The 15353-nt window shown below is 37.2% G+C and overlaps 1 protein-coding gene across 1 annotated transcript in view; it reads right to left on the bottom strand.

Annotated features, from left to right (window-relative positions):
* The window catches only part of astn2 (astrotactin 2), a 271553-nt gene extending 263340 nt beyond the window's left edge, over positions 1-8213 (bottom strand). The window contains exon 1 of the mRNA XM_008424385.3: positions 7471-8213. Within this exon, the coding sequence (XP_008422607.2) occupies positions 7471-7912 (442 nt within the window). The 5' untranslated portion in view covers positions 7913-8213. The remainder of the gene's footprint in view (positions 1-7470) is intronic.
* Between the last annotated feature and the right edge of the window lie 7140 nt (positions 8214-15353).

The raw sequence follows: 15353 nt of genomic DNA, 5'->3' as shown, positions 1-15353 counted from the left end.
AATATATTTTGTATGCTCAAAATTTTTAAATTATAGTTCTTTTCCACTACAATCGCAAACTATTTTGTGTTGATGTATCACATAAGTTGCTTATATATTTTTCATGCAATGTTCCTGTGTCCCCAATGTCTTGCTTGCATTATACAGAGTTGCTTATGGCTAAATTAGGGTTAGAGTGCGGGTTTTGATGTCTTCCATGTTTTTATGTGTTTAATGTTTTTAATTTCTTTTTATTTCTTTTCTACGTTTTAATGATGTAAAGTCCCCTGGAAAACATCCCAGTTAAACGACGTTTAACTAAAGTTCTACGAGGTTTAGAGTCCCAGTTGACGGCATTCAACTAAAAACCTAGAGGTTGGAGTCCTTGTCAAACGGTGCTTTTGACTAAAGTCCCTGAGGGTTAGAGTCCCAGTTAAACGACATTTAACTGAAGTCCTAAAGGGGTGCGGGTTTTAATGTTTTTATTGTTTTTTTATCTTTCTCTTTCTCACTGTTTATTCAATGTCACATGCTGTTTTTATTTTAATTATGTAAAGCACTTTGAAATGCCTTGCTGCTGAAATGTGCTATACAAATAACATTTGATTGATTTATTGATAAGATCCCATTAAGATATTGTAAAGTTTTCCATTATGAGGAATAATGCAAAATATTTTTTTGGTTTTAATACTTTGTAATTATATTTTTGGGCACATGTGGCATCATTGTCATAAAGCCAGATGAAAAAGTATTTATTTAACATGCTTTATTATCATCAGAAATAACAAATCACAAACAATCTGATTTGTCTTATTTTACAGAGAGTGACAAACTATTCTGTAGGCTGATTTGTGTCTCTAAGAATTCCCAAAATTTCAAACTGCCCACTTTTTAATGTGCTACATTAAAAGCAAAATCATGAACTGTATCTAGTGCTGTTTGGAAAAAGCAAATTGAGATTTTGCACAAAAAAGCAAAAGAAAACCTAACCAAAACAAAAAAAAAAGCCAGAAAACATGCAACCCAACTGTGTATCAAACTAGGTTTAATGGTTTTGAGCATAGGTTGATATATTTTTCATGCAATGTTCCTGTGTCCCCAATGTCTTGATTGCATTATACAAAGTATTCTGCAAAGAGGGCAAATGCAATGCAGAGTTGTTGTCACATGGGACCTTCTATTATGTGGCAGGGACGCACCAAAGGAACCTAAAGAGCAAAAAGAGTAACTAAATGGAATTGCTTTTATAAATCAGTGCCACATTATACATTCACTGCACAGGCTAAAAAACCCTTTTACAGTATACAACTATGAAGTCCATGAATCTTTAGGGGATCAGCTTGTAGCATGCTCCTGTGAGATACTCTTTTCAGGTTATCCTTTGATACAAGTCCAGCTTTATGAAGATAAACTCTTATGACCTTGTATGGTTAACACAGACAACAATGCCTGGGCAGATTTGTCAGATTTGAAGAAAGCGGGAAAACAATTAACATCGTAATTCAAAGACAAGAAATTGCCTAACGGATGGAGGGGAGTGCTGAAGGGGCTTACAGTCTTTAGTCAAGATGTTTTTATTTATTCATCTCGTTTCTGGTGAAAAATTATGGAGACAATTGTGCATGGTGTTGCCTTGCATAAATCACACAAATAAAAAAGGAAAATAAGGCACTTGTGCATTCATTAGAGGCATTTACATAAAGTTCTTTGTTCATCCTGTCAAAGACAACCACAGTCTGCCTCTCTGCAGTGGCAATGATCAAATGATTATCTTCAGATCAAAGCTATCCACCAGTGGTACACAGCAAGACTGGAGACTCGGAGTAAAAATATAGCTTTCCGAAATACAGGATCCATAAAGGACGGACTTCAAATCGGTCACCCACTTCAGATCATTCATCTTTTCAATGCCACAAATTTCACCAACTGCCCTCACGCTGAACAAGAATGCTTTTTTCTTGTAAATTAATTGCATATGTATTTGTCAAAGTGACACATCCCATCAGTACAAATTAGCAAATGAAGTATACAATTGTCAGACAAAATGTTACAAACATACGTATAGCTGCAGTAAGTAACTTTTATAAACAGTTGTTATAAACCATGTTATGACAGTCTAATATGAGACAGATCATTTGAAACAATCAAGCAGAAACACACTGGTCGGTCAAAAACAACCAATCAGAGCCAGGAGGAGGATTTTAGTGTCGTCATTCACCCTTGTATAATTCATCAAAACACTGGGCTATAAAGAGGAATAAACCAAAATGCAGTATTTAACATGTTTATAGGTATGAAATTGGAAGTAGGTTGTGGTAATGATAATTACAGCATGTGGCACATTATAGACTGATGAAGGTGTGAACTGACCAAGACTACCATACCAAAGAAATGTTTTAGCTAAATTAGTGGTCAAACAGCATGGGATCCACAGTGTAATGTTGCTATCTGCTCTTGCTCCTTTGATCTAGGAATTATATAGGAATATATTATTTATATTACATAGGACTATAGGTTCAGAATACTTAACCTTTGATATAGGAATTTAATATTACTGAGTTTAAAAAAAACTAAATAAAACTCAAGCCCAACTTTAAGATGAATAGGTCTGTCTATATCTGACCTCTTTTAAAACTGCTTTTTCTGAAGCACAAAATTGGACTCCTGGCATACTTTAAGAATGAGATATTTAGCCAAGTGCTCATTCTTCAGAAAATCAAGGGCCGAGATGCTTTATTCACTTTTCCTTCAACCTTACCTTTAGGAAATATAGCTTTTAATCTCCCACTGCTAAGAATGGTCTACTTGTCATATCTCCAGCTCTGCCATGCAGTAAGGCACAGTGAAAAGACAGTGCGCAAAACTGCTAACTTGACGTCAGCCTTTGATAAGATGCAGAAAAAGGACAAACCTTTTGAGAAAACATACCCCCTCATGATCGACAGAGGGGGTAAAAAAAAAACAAGAGATGTAAATGTTTTCGATCTTCCATTAAGTGTCTGAAGGTTTTCAAGAAGGTGAACTTCTAATGAGGTGTTCACAGTGAGCCATGTTGCCATAAGGCATTGATTATTTTTTTTACCTAGTCCCATGACATCATTTAAAATGAGTTATCCAGAGTGACAAAGCATACCAAAACAGAAACATATCACTGAATTATTTTCCAAAGTGCAATTTTTAGCACATTTTGCACACATATTTCATGAAGAGTCATTAAAGTCCTGATTTTAAAATAAAATATGCATGTAGCAGAACAAGAAAAGGTGAACTGCTTAGAAAGGTATGGTAAAATCTACTACACAACATTTACAGTATTAAGATTAAGTACATATTGGTTGCACATATATCTGTCAATATTTGTTCACATATAATAAAAAAAAGAACTAAAAACAAAACCAGAAAGGAGAAACTGTTCTGTACACTTCTGGATGTGTAAAAGGATGTCCTTTCTACCCATCCATTCTCTGTGACACTTTGGTAATAAATCAAAGCTGAGGAGGCAGGCAAGAGAGGGAAGGAGACTTGTGGTCCGTCTCACTCCCTTCCCTCAATAACCTCTGACGCTGGTTTGACAAAACAATCGAACATCTGACAGTGCCGTGGAAACTAGGCAGAACTATGGTTATTGTGGTTTTCATGCATATTTTAAATTTATGTCAATTTAAAAACACTTTTTTTAAGTGCTTGTTCCATATTAGATTTTTTTTTTTTTTTTTTACATATTTTTAGACAGTAATCAGGTATATTGAATGACAAATGTTTGCGTAAAAATATTTTTGTCTCATTGTTAAAACAAATGTTGGAATGAACAGTGAAGGATTTAAAATCACTGCCTGTTCAAATATAAAACGTTAAGTTTTTGTAGCAGGTCAATTTCCAAAAGACAAATCTTTTTTAAGCTAAAGTATATCTATCCACTTCACCCAGTTTTGCTCTGAAAATACTAATCTATTTCATTATTCTCATTTTTGGTTTGGTTTGCCTTTAGTGAATCATAATTCAATTCCACAGTCAATTTGCTTCACTCACCAGATAACACGAGTCTCAACTTGCTAGCAAGTGAACCTTTGTGCAATTTGCTTACAGTGGGAAATCATACCAGTTATCTTGACAGCCAAACAGAAGAAATGAACCATAAAGACGGAATGACTTCACTGATACCAATGACTTACACACACATTTGTACTATGACAACTGAAAAGTTTCTCCCTGTCTTTAACACACATTGTTGCTTAAACAAGTCACCATTTATTAAAAAAAGAAAAGTGCGATGGAGCAGGTGTACCAAGTAAACCAGATGGTTCATAAAACACTTCAAAGCAAGACTTAGATGCCTTCTGACTTTATCTGATTGATTTCTGAAAGGGTCCAGATGGCAATGGGGTTGAAGTTATCCCAGACTCCTGAACTTCTTTGGTGTCCAACAAGGTAGAAATAATGACACAAACTTAGACCTATATGTATGTATTTGCTGCATGACGATGGGATATAACATTGACAAACAATCTGTGGGATTTTTCCCTAAGGATTTGGAGAAAATACACGAGTGCACAACGTGGGATGTCATTTGATGCTTGTCAGTAATGTACAATAATGTACATTTGACTGGTGGTGGTGAAGTGTACCCATAGCAGGTCACACTTAAAAAAAAACACAAGCTATGGTCAGATAAACTGTACCGAAGGTTAAATTGTGAAATATAACACAAGTGTTTTAAAAGCACTTTAACTTGTGCATTTTTTAAAGTGTTTTAAAATGCATGTTAATGAATATCGCCAATATTCATAGTCAATAGTCAATTATTTCACTTTTTTATGGTTAATTAAATAGAAACAAGATTAAAAAAATGGTATAACAATTTTTTTGAAGTGACTAAAAGCTTTGCTTTCTAATCTTCTTTGTTGGAGACTAGGTGAGTTTTGAAAACATAAAAAGATAAGTTCCTGGATACTAGGAACTAAATGCAAAAGTTCCATTTATTGCTCTTGGTGAACCACGATTTAAATGGGAAGTACTAAACTTAAACTCTGACTTTAAATGGGACAAGAACTGCTCTAATGTCTCTAAGAGCTCAAATTGTGAATGTAAATGAAAGGAAGAATGAGGAAATAAAAGAAAATGCCCTTGAGTATGTCTCAAGTATATTTGTGGGGAAGAAAATATTTCTCATTGTGTCCTTGTTACCAGAGCCAAAGATAAAATGTAAAACCCACAACCTTGCTGTCTATAGAGGAAAAACACATATGGTTTTCATATCGGTGCAAAAAAATAGGGCACTGTTTCATGTCACTTATATAAAATATCTACTTATTTGAAGGCTTTTAAAACAACAATTGTGTGAATAAAACTAAAAGTTTAACTACAAAACACTGTAAGAGTTTGGTTGAAAAAGTGCCTTTGCACAGTCAGCCTTCTCTTATACAGCAGATCATAGCTTACATATTGTACCAACAGCTCTTTTATTATTTTTGTTTGGTTTGGTTAACTCTTGTGTACCTTGTGATTTATTAATAATGTGAATCTATGTTTTTAATCTATAGAGTGACACAATTGCATAATAGGCTGATTTGTGTTACCGTACATTGTCCCATTTTCAATAAATTAAACTACATCTTTACAAGAGGTTTCCATCAGTGTGGGTGGCACTGTATTTATATGACTCAGGTATAAAAATGGGGTTTTGAAATCTCATATATTTAGAATGTGTTTAACAATTCAAAAGAAAAATCAAAATAAAAGAATAAAAAACATAGCAGGGACAGTGCGTACTTGTTCTGGAAGACATGTTACACATTGCATGAATAAAATATAATTTAACAATCTGAGTCAGTCTCTTGCAGTCAGAACTACATTAGGCAAAAACGGTGTCTAAATGCCATCAAAGCATGTCTGTAAAACTATGTTTTAAAAGCTTAGGTGAAACTAAAGCATACTGCTATGGAGTTAAAATAAACACCTCCAACACTTTGATAAATGATTTATAAAAAAAATGAAAAATAAAATGGTGTCTACACCTCACCGGAGAACACACCGAGCTCATGCTGCGCCTTCAATATGTAATACACACATGGAACTATTAAAGTCCATTATGCCTCCTTTTCTCCCTTCATAGCATGCAGTCATCCACTGAGAGGGTGAAGCAGCAAATTTGCTAGCTGGCTGACTGGGAGGACAGAGAGGCCTTTCTCACCAGTCAACGGCTGTCCTTAATGAGAATAGAAAGTGATTTAGTAGCTTAATGCTCCAACCCTCAGCCTGCCTGCCTGCCAGCCTTTGCTTCGCACAGCCAGCTCAGTCGACACTCCTTATAGAGGGGATGAAACTGAGAGCAGTGAACAAAAGAAAGAAAAAAAAAAGAAAGAGAAAGAGGGATGATAGCATACCACCCTCCAATGTAAAAAAAAGAAAGAAAAAAAGCAAAACAGGAATGATACAGTTTTGTGATTCCTCAGTAACAATGTTGCTGACCTCCATTTGTCTTTGTTTTGACCAGCTTTCTATTCTACGTTGAAGTGATCCGAAAATGACTGTAAATTGAATAAGAGAACAGTGTGCAACTATTGTTTCCCACTTTATCTTGTGTGGCTCCAAGCATTTTCCTTGTTCTCCACACTGTTGATGGACTGATGCACAGTTGTAAAAGCAAATGTGTGGCTCGCAGTACAAGGGGAAAAGAGGTGAGGATACTCATCTGCCACATGCCTTTTTTTGGCATTTAAATGGGGAGAAAAAAAATACAGAGAAAAGCAATGGCAGCGAGTTGGTTTTCATGCGAAGTCAGCCCCCTCTTTCAAAGCAAATATATATTCAGAAGGTAAAAGCCAGAGACACTTTGTTGCTATTATGTACTCTGCGATTATCCAATCAAAAATGCTTTTACCCAGACCATTTTAGAGTAGTTGGCCATCACACAGAACTTCAGATGACCTGTCAAAGACCAGCGTTGCATTGCCCTGATTCATTCAGAGGATGTGAACAGAGCTCACACACTAAATCTGATGTCTGGGGTTCCCCAAAGACCTTCAAAAACTAAATTGCTGACAGCTAGTTTAGTTATAGCCCAGCCGTTTATTTAGTTTAACTTGCACCTTCATGTGTGCAGCCAATTACATACTCTAGTGAGAATAGGAGCAAAACATCATGCATATTCGCAGGGCTAAATTGCACTGCTGCATTGGGGGGTACAATAATTAAGGAATGTATTAAATCTTAAATAATTATTTTTAACTGGATACGCCAAGAGAGAGGGGTTTATCACGTAAAGTTTAACTTTATTATGCGGCCACTATTTGTTTCTTCTAGAATATCGACTTTGAGCAGAGGCAGAGGGTGGAACAACTGCTGAATTTCTTGGTTGCACATCAAACAAAGAAGCTTAAGCAAATTAGGTGATTTAATGGCTGGGATTGTATGATTTGAGAAGTCCATCTCAGTACAGGGATTCCTGCTCACATCATGGAGGGCAAACAGAGTACCACAACAGTTTCTTACCGAGTGTGAAGTAGGGAAGAGCTGTGTTGTCCAGATCATCCATTACAGAAATTCGGCCAGGTAGATCTGTTCGAACGAATAACAGGAGCCGGGATTCGCTCCCTCCTCCTCCACCACCACCTCCTCCTCCTCCCCCCGCTCCACCTCCTCCGGTTCCTCCTCCACCAGCACCACCTGCTCCAGCAGCAGCAGCAGCAGCAGCGCTCCCTCCTCCAACCACGCTCCCGGAGGCTCCACCGGTGAAGCTGAACTCGTTCTCCCGGAGTACGGGCAGGGTAGACACGGTGACGGTTTTCACCTCGCACGGCGTCTCCGCGTCGCTCTCGCTGTCCCGCTCCTCGTCAGGCGACGTCGCACCTTTGCTCGTCCGGAGTGTCAGGCACCCAGTCAGGGAGAAACCCACGAGAAAGACGCGGATGTGCAGCGCTGGTATCCTCGCCATCCCGCTCCTTGCGTGTGGTTCTCTCGCTTTGAGTGGGGCTCATAGGCTGTCCGTTCACTTATAGTACAATCGCTGCAAAGGAGTCGCGTCCGTCCAGGAGGCGGCAGCACAGGTGTAGTGAGAATGACAACTCTCGGCTCCTAAAGGTCCATGCCTGCCGCCTGCCAATGTTGTGAGAGGAAATAAATACTTTGCTCAATTAAACACGTGACCTTAACGAACGCATTAAAAACTTTGTCTTTTTGTGTGATTTTTTTTTAATTTTTTTGAAACAACCGATCCACATTTTTATTGAACCAGAACACGTTTTCCACATTCATTTAAGTTCCAATTCAGCTTAGAGCTGAAGATTTAAATTTGCATATGATGAAAATACCTCCTTATTTAGTTTCAGTCAGAGTTAAGGTTTGAAAGTTTATTTTGGAAAGTCAACAATTAAAACAAAATAAGATGGTCCCTAATAAAAAAAAAAAAAAAGTAAAACACCTCTATTCGCATCTGGATTTTGTGGTGTGCTTCAAAGTCATTATTGGATCCACAGATTCTGCATAAAACCCTGAAAGAGAACATTTGCAGGCGACATCCAGTTTTGTGACCTTAAGCTCGACACTGTGGTTATGCAGCACGACAAAGATCTAAATCAGACTCAAGGCCACTGCTACATGCCTGAAAATAGTGAGATAATAAAAACAAAAATAATGTTTTTGAGTTACCTAGTAAAGTCGTATTAATAAGAGGTTTTTGATCTCAATGGGTTTTTTTTATATTGGTAAAGAAAGCTAAAACAAGTCTGAAGTGTAACACAATTAACATGGCAACACCTGTCAATCATTCGAGGGGGTTTGTCAGCAACTGATAAATCAGTGGTCACAATTTATCCCGAAATAGACACCCCTCATTTGGAGGAACTGAGCCTCCAGTAACATTGCCAGGGTTCATCATTGCTAACACACTGTGATCTTAGAGATTTTGAGGAAACTAATAGGAAATCATAGTTGAACATTGTCAGTGGGGAACATGCAATTCCGATCACCTGTACCCAGAGCGTGTAAAAGGCAAAATACTATTTATTACATTTCCAAAACCCAAACGGAGTCTGGAAAATGTAAGAAATGGATCAAGCCCTGCAGTTAACCTCATGTCCAGCTGAATAAAACTGTGGTTGACTGTTCTACCACATGTTTGTCTGCACAAAGGTAACTGGTAGTAAACATCATCTTTTTTTTTTGTGATAATGACGCTTATTGATAATCAAATGAAAGATCAATAATGAAAGTAGTTATGCTTGATTTTATATGTGTAAATGCCAATGGTAGCTCTATGGCGGCATGAAAACATGTGCTGCAGTAACTGCGGTATTTACATTTAAGCACCTTTTTATGCAACTGTTTATTTTTAAGCATCTTTGTGCAGGCAGAATTATCTAAATCATTACTCAATTGCCTTGTACATGCAAAATGCCAGCACCATGTCAATTGGAATGACCTTAAACAGGCTTCATTTGTGGCTGAAATAAAATACATTTCCAAAGAACGTTCAATATTGCTTCACAGCAATGTAGGAGACTTATTCCGAATTACCTCAAATGCATCATCTCAGCTGCTGGCACCAGAGTTGGCAGAAACATTTATTATATTAATGGACAATTACTTTTTTCCCTGAGGGCCATCTTGGTTTCTGGTAGCAAAAGAAAAAAAAGATGTCTCCATTTGAAAACAAATTTTTACATTGGCTCAGGTTATCGTTCTCTTACATATGCAAGAGAACGATAACATTAGATTGTTGAGGCATAGGTCAGCAGGTAGGAAAAGGTTCAACATGTAACCAGTGGTTTGTTCCTACATACAACTGCTTTCTTTTAAGTTCTCAAATGCATGCTAGAAATTATATTTCCTATTACATTAGCTAAGAAGGTTGTGTACTTAGCATGTTTTTTGACAGAAATGATAATCCTACCAGATACAGGATATGAGATAAAGTGATAATCTTACAAAATCTCAAGGATTTGGCAACAGAATACAATCTCAACACACATTTGATATTCTAGCATTTGTTGTTTTTTTTTGTCTGATCTCCTTAATGCCATTTTTAATTTTCTGAATTGCCCTGTCTATAAAACGCTTGTGTATATGCTTTCCAGTTATTACTGCATGTTTCCCTGGTGGGCAACAAAAATGTCACACTCCATTGTTCTTTGTTTGATGCTCAAACAGTTAAGTCCCTACTGGATACTGACGTCAACTGGCATTACAAAAGAGCATGCAGAGATTTTGAATTTGCAATAGATGCATTTTGAAGTGGTTGTGCAAATCCCAGGTAATCAAAATTCACCCTTCTACTGTACTGACATAATAACCATAAAAACCAGACATACTTGCAACTGTCTTGAAGATTTCTTTAATTTCACATTTTCAAAAATTCCTCAAGGCCTGTAAAGATTGCAGTTTGATTTTTAATACCCTTTTTCTGCCTGATCATTTTAATTTTTGACATAGTCCACACATAATAGTGTGGACTATATCACTGATTTTCTTAGCTTAGAATTCCACATATAAAGAAACCAGGAACATATTTAGCCTCTAAAATTGACTGTTTAAACTTAGACAGGGTTAATGCTATCTCTGGAAAATTATCATTATACAGATCGCACAATTCACAGGTCTTTCATAATGTGCTGCTGACGTCACATATGTTTGGGCTGAAGTAGAAACATGGTGCCTCTTTTCATTCTCACTTTTCTAAGCAAGTGATTTAATGCTTTAGTTGTTTGAAATGAAAAGCACTAATGTATACTTGAATGTGTACAATATTGCTAAAATATTGTCAAATGTATGGAAATGCAAATCAAAATGCTATAGTGGCATGTCAGGGCAGAGTCTCACGGCCCCCTGCCAATTTATCATCTCCTTACATATATACTACCTTTGGGATTTTTGTGATCTTGTCACAATCGCCAGAAGATTTTGAAGCCCCCATTTACTGGATTGATTGTAGGGACAATAGGCAGATCACCTTGTCATTTCATTTATGTTTTTTCTTTTACATCTTTGTAATATGGATCTTACTTCATATTTGGTGTTGCATTTTTGCATGAATCAACTGCACTTTCAGCTGCCTGAAAAGTTTTGTTTCAAGCTGTGTTACTGTGTGAACTTTAACATACGCTTCTAATATGTTTTTTGTCATGTTATGAAAAACAAACATCAATCAAAACCCATTCCAGAATTTGGGAGAACTTCACAACACGTGGATTTCTGGAGCTATGTCAAATGCTGCCTTTTGTCCACTGTGTTTTTACTGTGTTTTCAATCTGTGCTTCCATTACACCGAAGTAGAACCAGAGGCTGATCGCCTCCATGCCATGCCACATTGATGCAGTAATTCATGCAAAATGAATCATAACAAAGTAAAGATTGCGTAGCAGTGATTATACTTTGAGAATCTTGACAGTTTCGTTTAAAATATATTATTTTTTTATCGATTAGATGCAATATTCTAATTTTATGAGTCAATAATTATGGGGTTTTCATAATCTGTATGCCATGACCATCAAAAGTACAAAAAATTGCCAGAAATGCAGACTTCAAAAGCTTCACTCTGCAATGAATTTATATAAGAATTTCTGAAATGAGTCACAAATCTTGCATTTTTTTAACTAAATAATTTTTTTATATGTACAGCCATATTAACATTTGACAATGGATTGAATGTAAAGAACTTCTATGTTTTCATTTTGTGAGTGAATCAGATCAGAGAGCGATATGGACTTACACTGGTTGTAAATAATTTCTAAACTTTAAAAGGCTGTAAGTAAAGTAGCAAACTATTGCTTTAATAAATAAGATTTTGACTAGTCTTCATTTCTTGGCATCGTGTTGCTGGACACATGGATGCTCAAGACCAACACTGCCAAAAGTTCTATGTTTTAGAAGTGCTGGCGCTTGCTGATTTTTATTTATTTATTTATTTTTTTTGTGATTTCATCACATTTAATTAGGATCACCTGGCAGATATGTGCCATTTAGTTGCAATAGTAAGTATTTTAGGTTTTTACACATGTCTTGCTGGTAAACCGATGTTGCATTTACCTAGTTAACATCCTTGCCAGGAGCTAGTTATTTTAAATCTGCCCAGTCACTTTCAACCTGACAGCTATTTGAATTAGTGCAAATTCCCGCTTTTCCTTTTGTGTTAATTTGACATTTTAGTTGCTCTGTCATAATGATTCCCTGATAGAAAAGTTGACTACAAAGATTAGCCCAAAGGGCAACTCTGACAATCTTCGCAGCCCGCTCATAAAAGTGCTGACACCGTGGAGAGACTCTGTGTGGGCCCATAGAGCATATGCCATAATTGTGCAGACATGACCTCTCCTGCAGATGGATTTCATTGACTGCGCTGTCTGCTTTTAATGGGCAAACAGTAACAAGGCATCAGATGGGAATGATTGATGTTGATGTGTTAGCAAGGTGGTGGAGAGCTGCAAGTAGCAACTTAAACAAGAGTCTGGAATGGCAAACGGCATTGTTATTAGCTGATGGAGAGCTTTTAAATGCTCTGTGGTATGTTATATGAGATTTATTGCTCAGGAAATTGCTTCGACCTGCACGCCGTGGCAGCATCTCACTGCCTTAAAATTAAATTTCACAGACAACAACCTACTGTCCACTGCGAATAGACAGAGGTGGTTAAATAGATTTCTGTGGCATAATAAGCACAGAACCTGACCTTTTCCATCCTCCCTTCCATCAGCATGTCTGGTGGTTGTTTGATGACAACAAATGTTTGCTCAGTCTTCCGCTTTGTTTCCTTGGGTTAGATGTTAATAATGTACTTACAGGTAAAGTTGAGTTCAACATAAAGTAGAGCCACATTTGGTTCTTTACAAATGCGTGTGGTTTATATGTGTATTCAGGTTGTCTGTGATATTAGTAATTGACATCCAGTGCAACCATCAGCAGGGCTGTTATGGGAAGGCCTCAGAGGTTTGAACATGTGTGAACACAGCATGATTAGACACCAGACAGGTCAGGGAATAAAGAAGTGGAGAAGTTTAAAACATTGTTCACTTATAGCATAATCTCTAGCTTTGATCATTTCACCGAAAATTGTTCATGATAACTCTGGTAGACCTGCAGAAATCTACAGCCCAGGCAGAATGTGTCAATAGCTATTATTCTGGTACTTGACCTCTGTGGAAATTTGACAAAGGGAGTTACGTTGTTGAAAGCGAGCCACAAGAAGCCTTGTTTAAAGTTTAAACCAACACTGTAAGACACAGGCAAAATGTGGAAGAAGGAGCTCTATCAGATTAGACAAAATTTGAACTCTTTGGCCAACATTGAAAAAAATGTTACACACATTCAGTTAACACAGATGTGGAATCATTGCGGTGTTTCCGGGATATTTTTTGTCAGCATAGACAGGGAAGATGGTCAGAGTTGTTAGGAAGATGATTTAAGCAAAACGCATGGAAAGACTAGGCTGAAGTTTCACCTCCCAGCAGGACAATAACCCTAAATATGTTATCAGAGCAACATTGGATTGGATTAGATCAAAGTCTGTCCCAGACCTAAATCTACTTGAGAATTTCAGAAGAATTTAAATTGTATCTTCACAAATGCTTCCCATCTAATTCACACAAAAATGTCAGTCTTTAGATAAAAAAAAAACACTTGCAGTTGTATTGGCACAGAAGAATGGTTCTACATAGTGTTGTCTCACATACTCAGTGACATCTTTCTGATTATTAAAATCATGTATTGCCTCCGCCCCATCCCCCTTAACACATATACGCTCCTTTGCGTTTATCTAGATCATATAAAATCCCTTTAAGACACATGGAATATTGTGGAAGTCACATTAAATGAAAAAGTTCAAAGGACACAAAATACTTAAAGGCATTTTCATCAGATCAGTCTTTAAGTGTGCATAAATAATTGGGTTTAATGACCTGTGAATTTGTTGAAAGAACGACTCACACAGTCAGTCAGAATGCTTCAGTCGCATTCAAATCCAACTGCTGTCACAGAAATAGTACACATGTTGCGAGTGCTGAATCTATTTTCTCTAATGTGGGAGGGATTTGGCACTCAGCGTGAGCTCTGTGATTATGTACATAAATATAATAAGTAATCATGACTGAACTCAACCTTTTCCTCATTAGTGTCGGCGCCTTAAAAAAAAAAATAAATAAATTAAGTCAGGCATTTGTTAATGCATATTAATCGTGCCACCCTGGTAGTTGTTTCATGCAAACCCACAAATGTCAACTTCATGCTGGTTAGAATAAATGTCAGGGCAGGATCGCCAAAATCATTAGAAGACATCCTCTGTGAGCAAAAGATTTCAACAATACCTCATGGTGGCAGTAGAGGAAAAGATAAGCATTTTCTAAAATCAGATAAATTCACCAACTTAAAACAGGGCATTGCTACTGAATGTGAAGGCAGTCAGTCTGATAGTTGTTGAAACATTACGGCTTAGCCCACCCTACCAACTCAGACAACATCCTTACCGTTTGAGTCGTGATTAAATAAACTATTCTGTGGAACTCACGAAGCCTGGGAAATATCTTGGTTCTTTTTTGCTCTTCATGATGTTATTTGTTAGTAAAAAGCTAAGGGCCCTGCTGGCAGTGCCTTCTTTTACTATCTTGCTAATTGATTAGTTTAAGATATCTGGAGGGTGCTCCAGTTCTGCAGGTGTAAACAAAGAGCTCCTCAATTAGTAACTGGGTTACACCTGGAGGACAAACACTCTGCCACACACAACCAGCAAACACACAAAAGCACATGGCAAATATCACCTAACAAATTGGTTTAGTGGGCGCTGAGCGTGCATTCCAGTAAATGTGTGCAGCACCGGTACTGATAAGTCCTTTTAGTTCAAAGCACACACACACACACACACACACACACACACACACACACACACCCACACACACACACACACACGCACACACACACAGAAAACTTCTAATCTGTTAGTCCTAATTTGTCATGTGATGTAAGATGTGTGGGGGGTTAGAGCGCATCAAATCCTCCATCGGCGCTGTTGCATTTTCATAAAATCAAGAAAGATAAATGTGTCGGGACGTAATCATCAGTGTTTCAGTTTAATCTGCAGTTTTTTCCCTTTTTCTCTGTGATCCACGCGGGAGCATCTGGCTGAGTCCTTACAGCACCGTCAGCAATTTGCTCAAAAATCTTTTTTTCTGTTGTTTTTGTCCTCCACAGAGGACATGCAAATTTAGGATTTCTTCTATAGTAACATATGAGGGAGAGCTCTTTGACTAAAGTATTGAAGGACATAAGCATTTGAACTATCTTCAAGAGGAAGGAAAGCTCTAACATCTAACTCAGGAAAAAAAAAAAGGAAACTTAAAATAAAGAAAAATGTTTTAGGTACATTTTTTATTCCAAGGTAGCAGTAGAATTTA

Source organism: Poecilia reticulata, chromosome 12 (assembly GCF_904066995.2).
Source record: "Poecilia reticulata chromosome 12, P_reticulata-male-v2, whole genome shotgun sequence".
NCBI classification, from domain to species: domain Eukaryota; kingdom Metazoa; phylum Chordata; class Actinopteri; order Cyprinodontiformes; family Poeciliidae; genus Poecilia; species Poecilia reticulata.
Note: the sequence above shows the minus strand (reverse complement) of the source record. Positions and strands in the feature narration are given on the sequence as shown.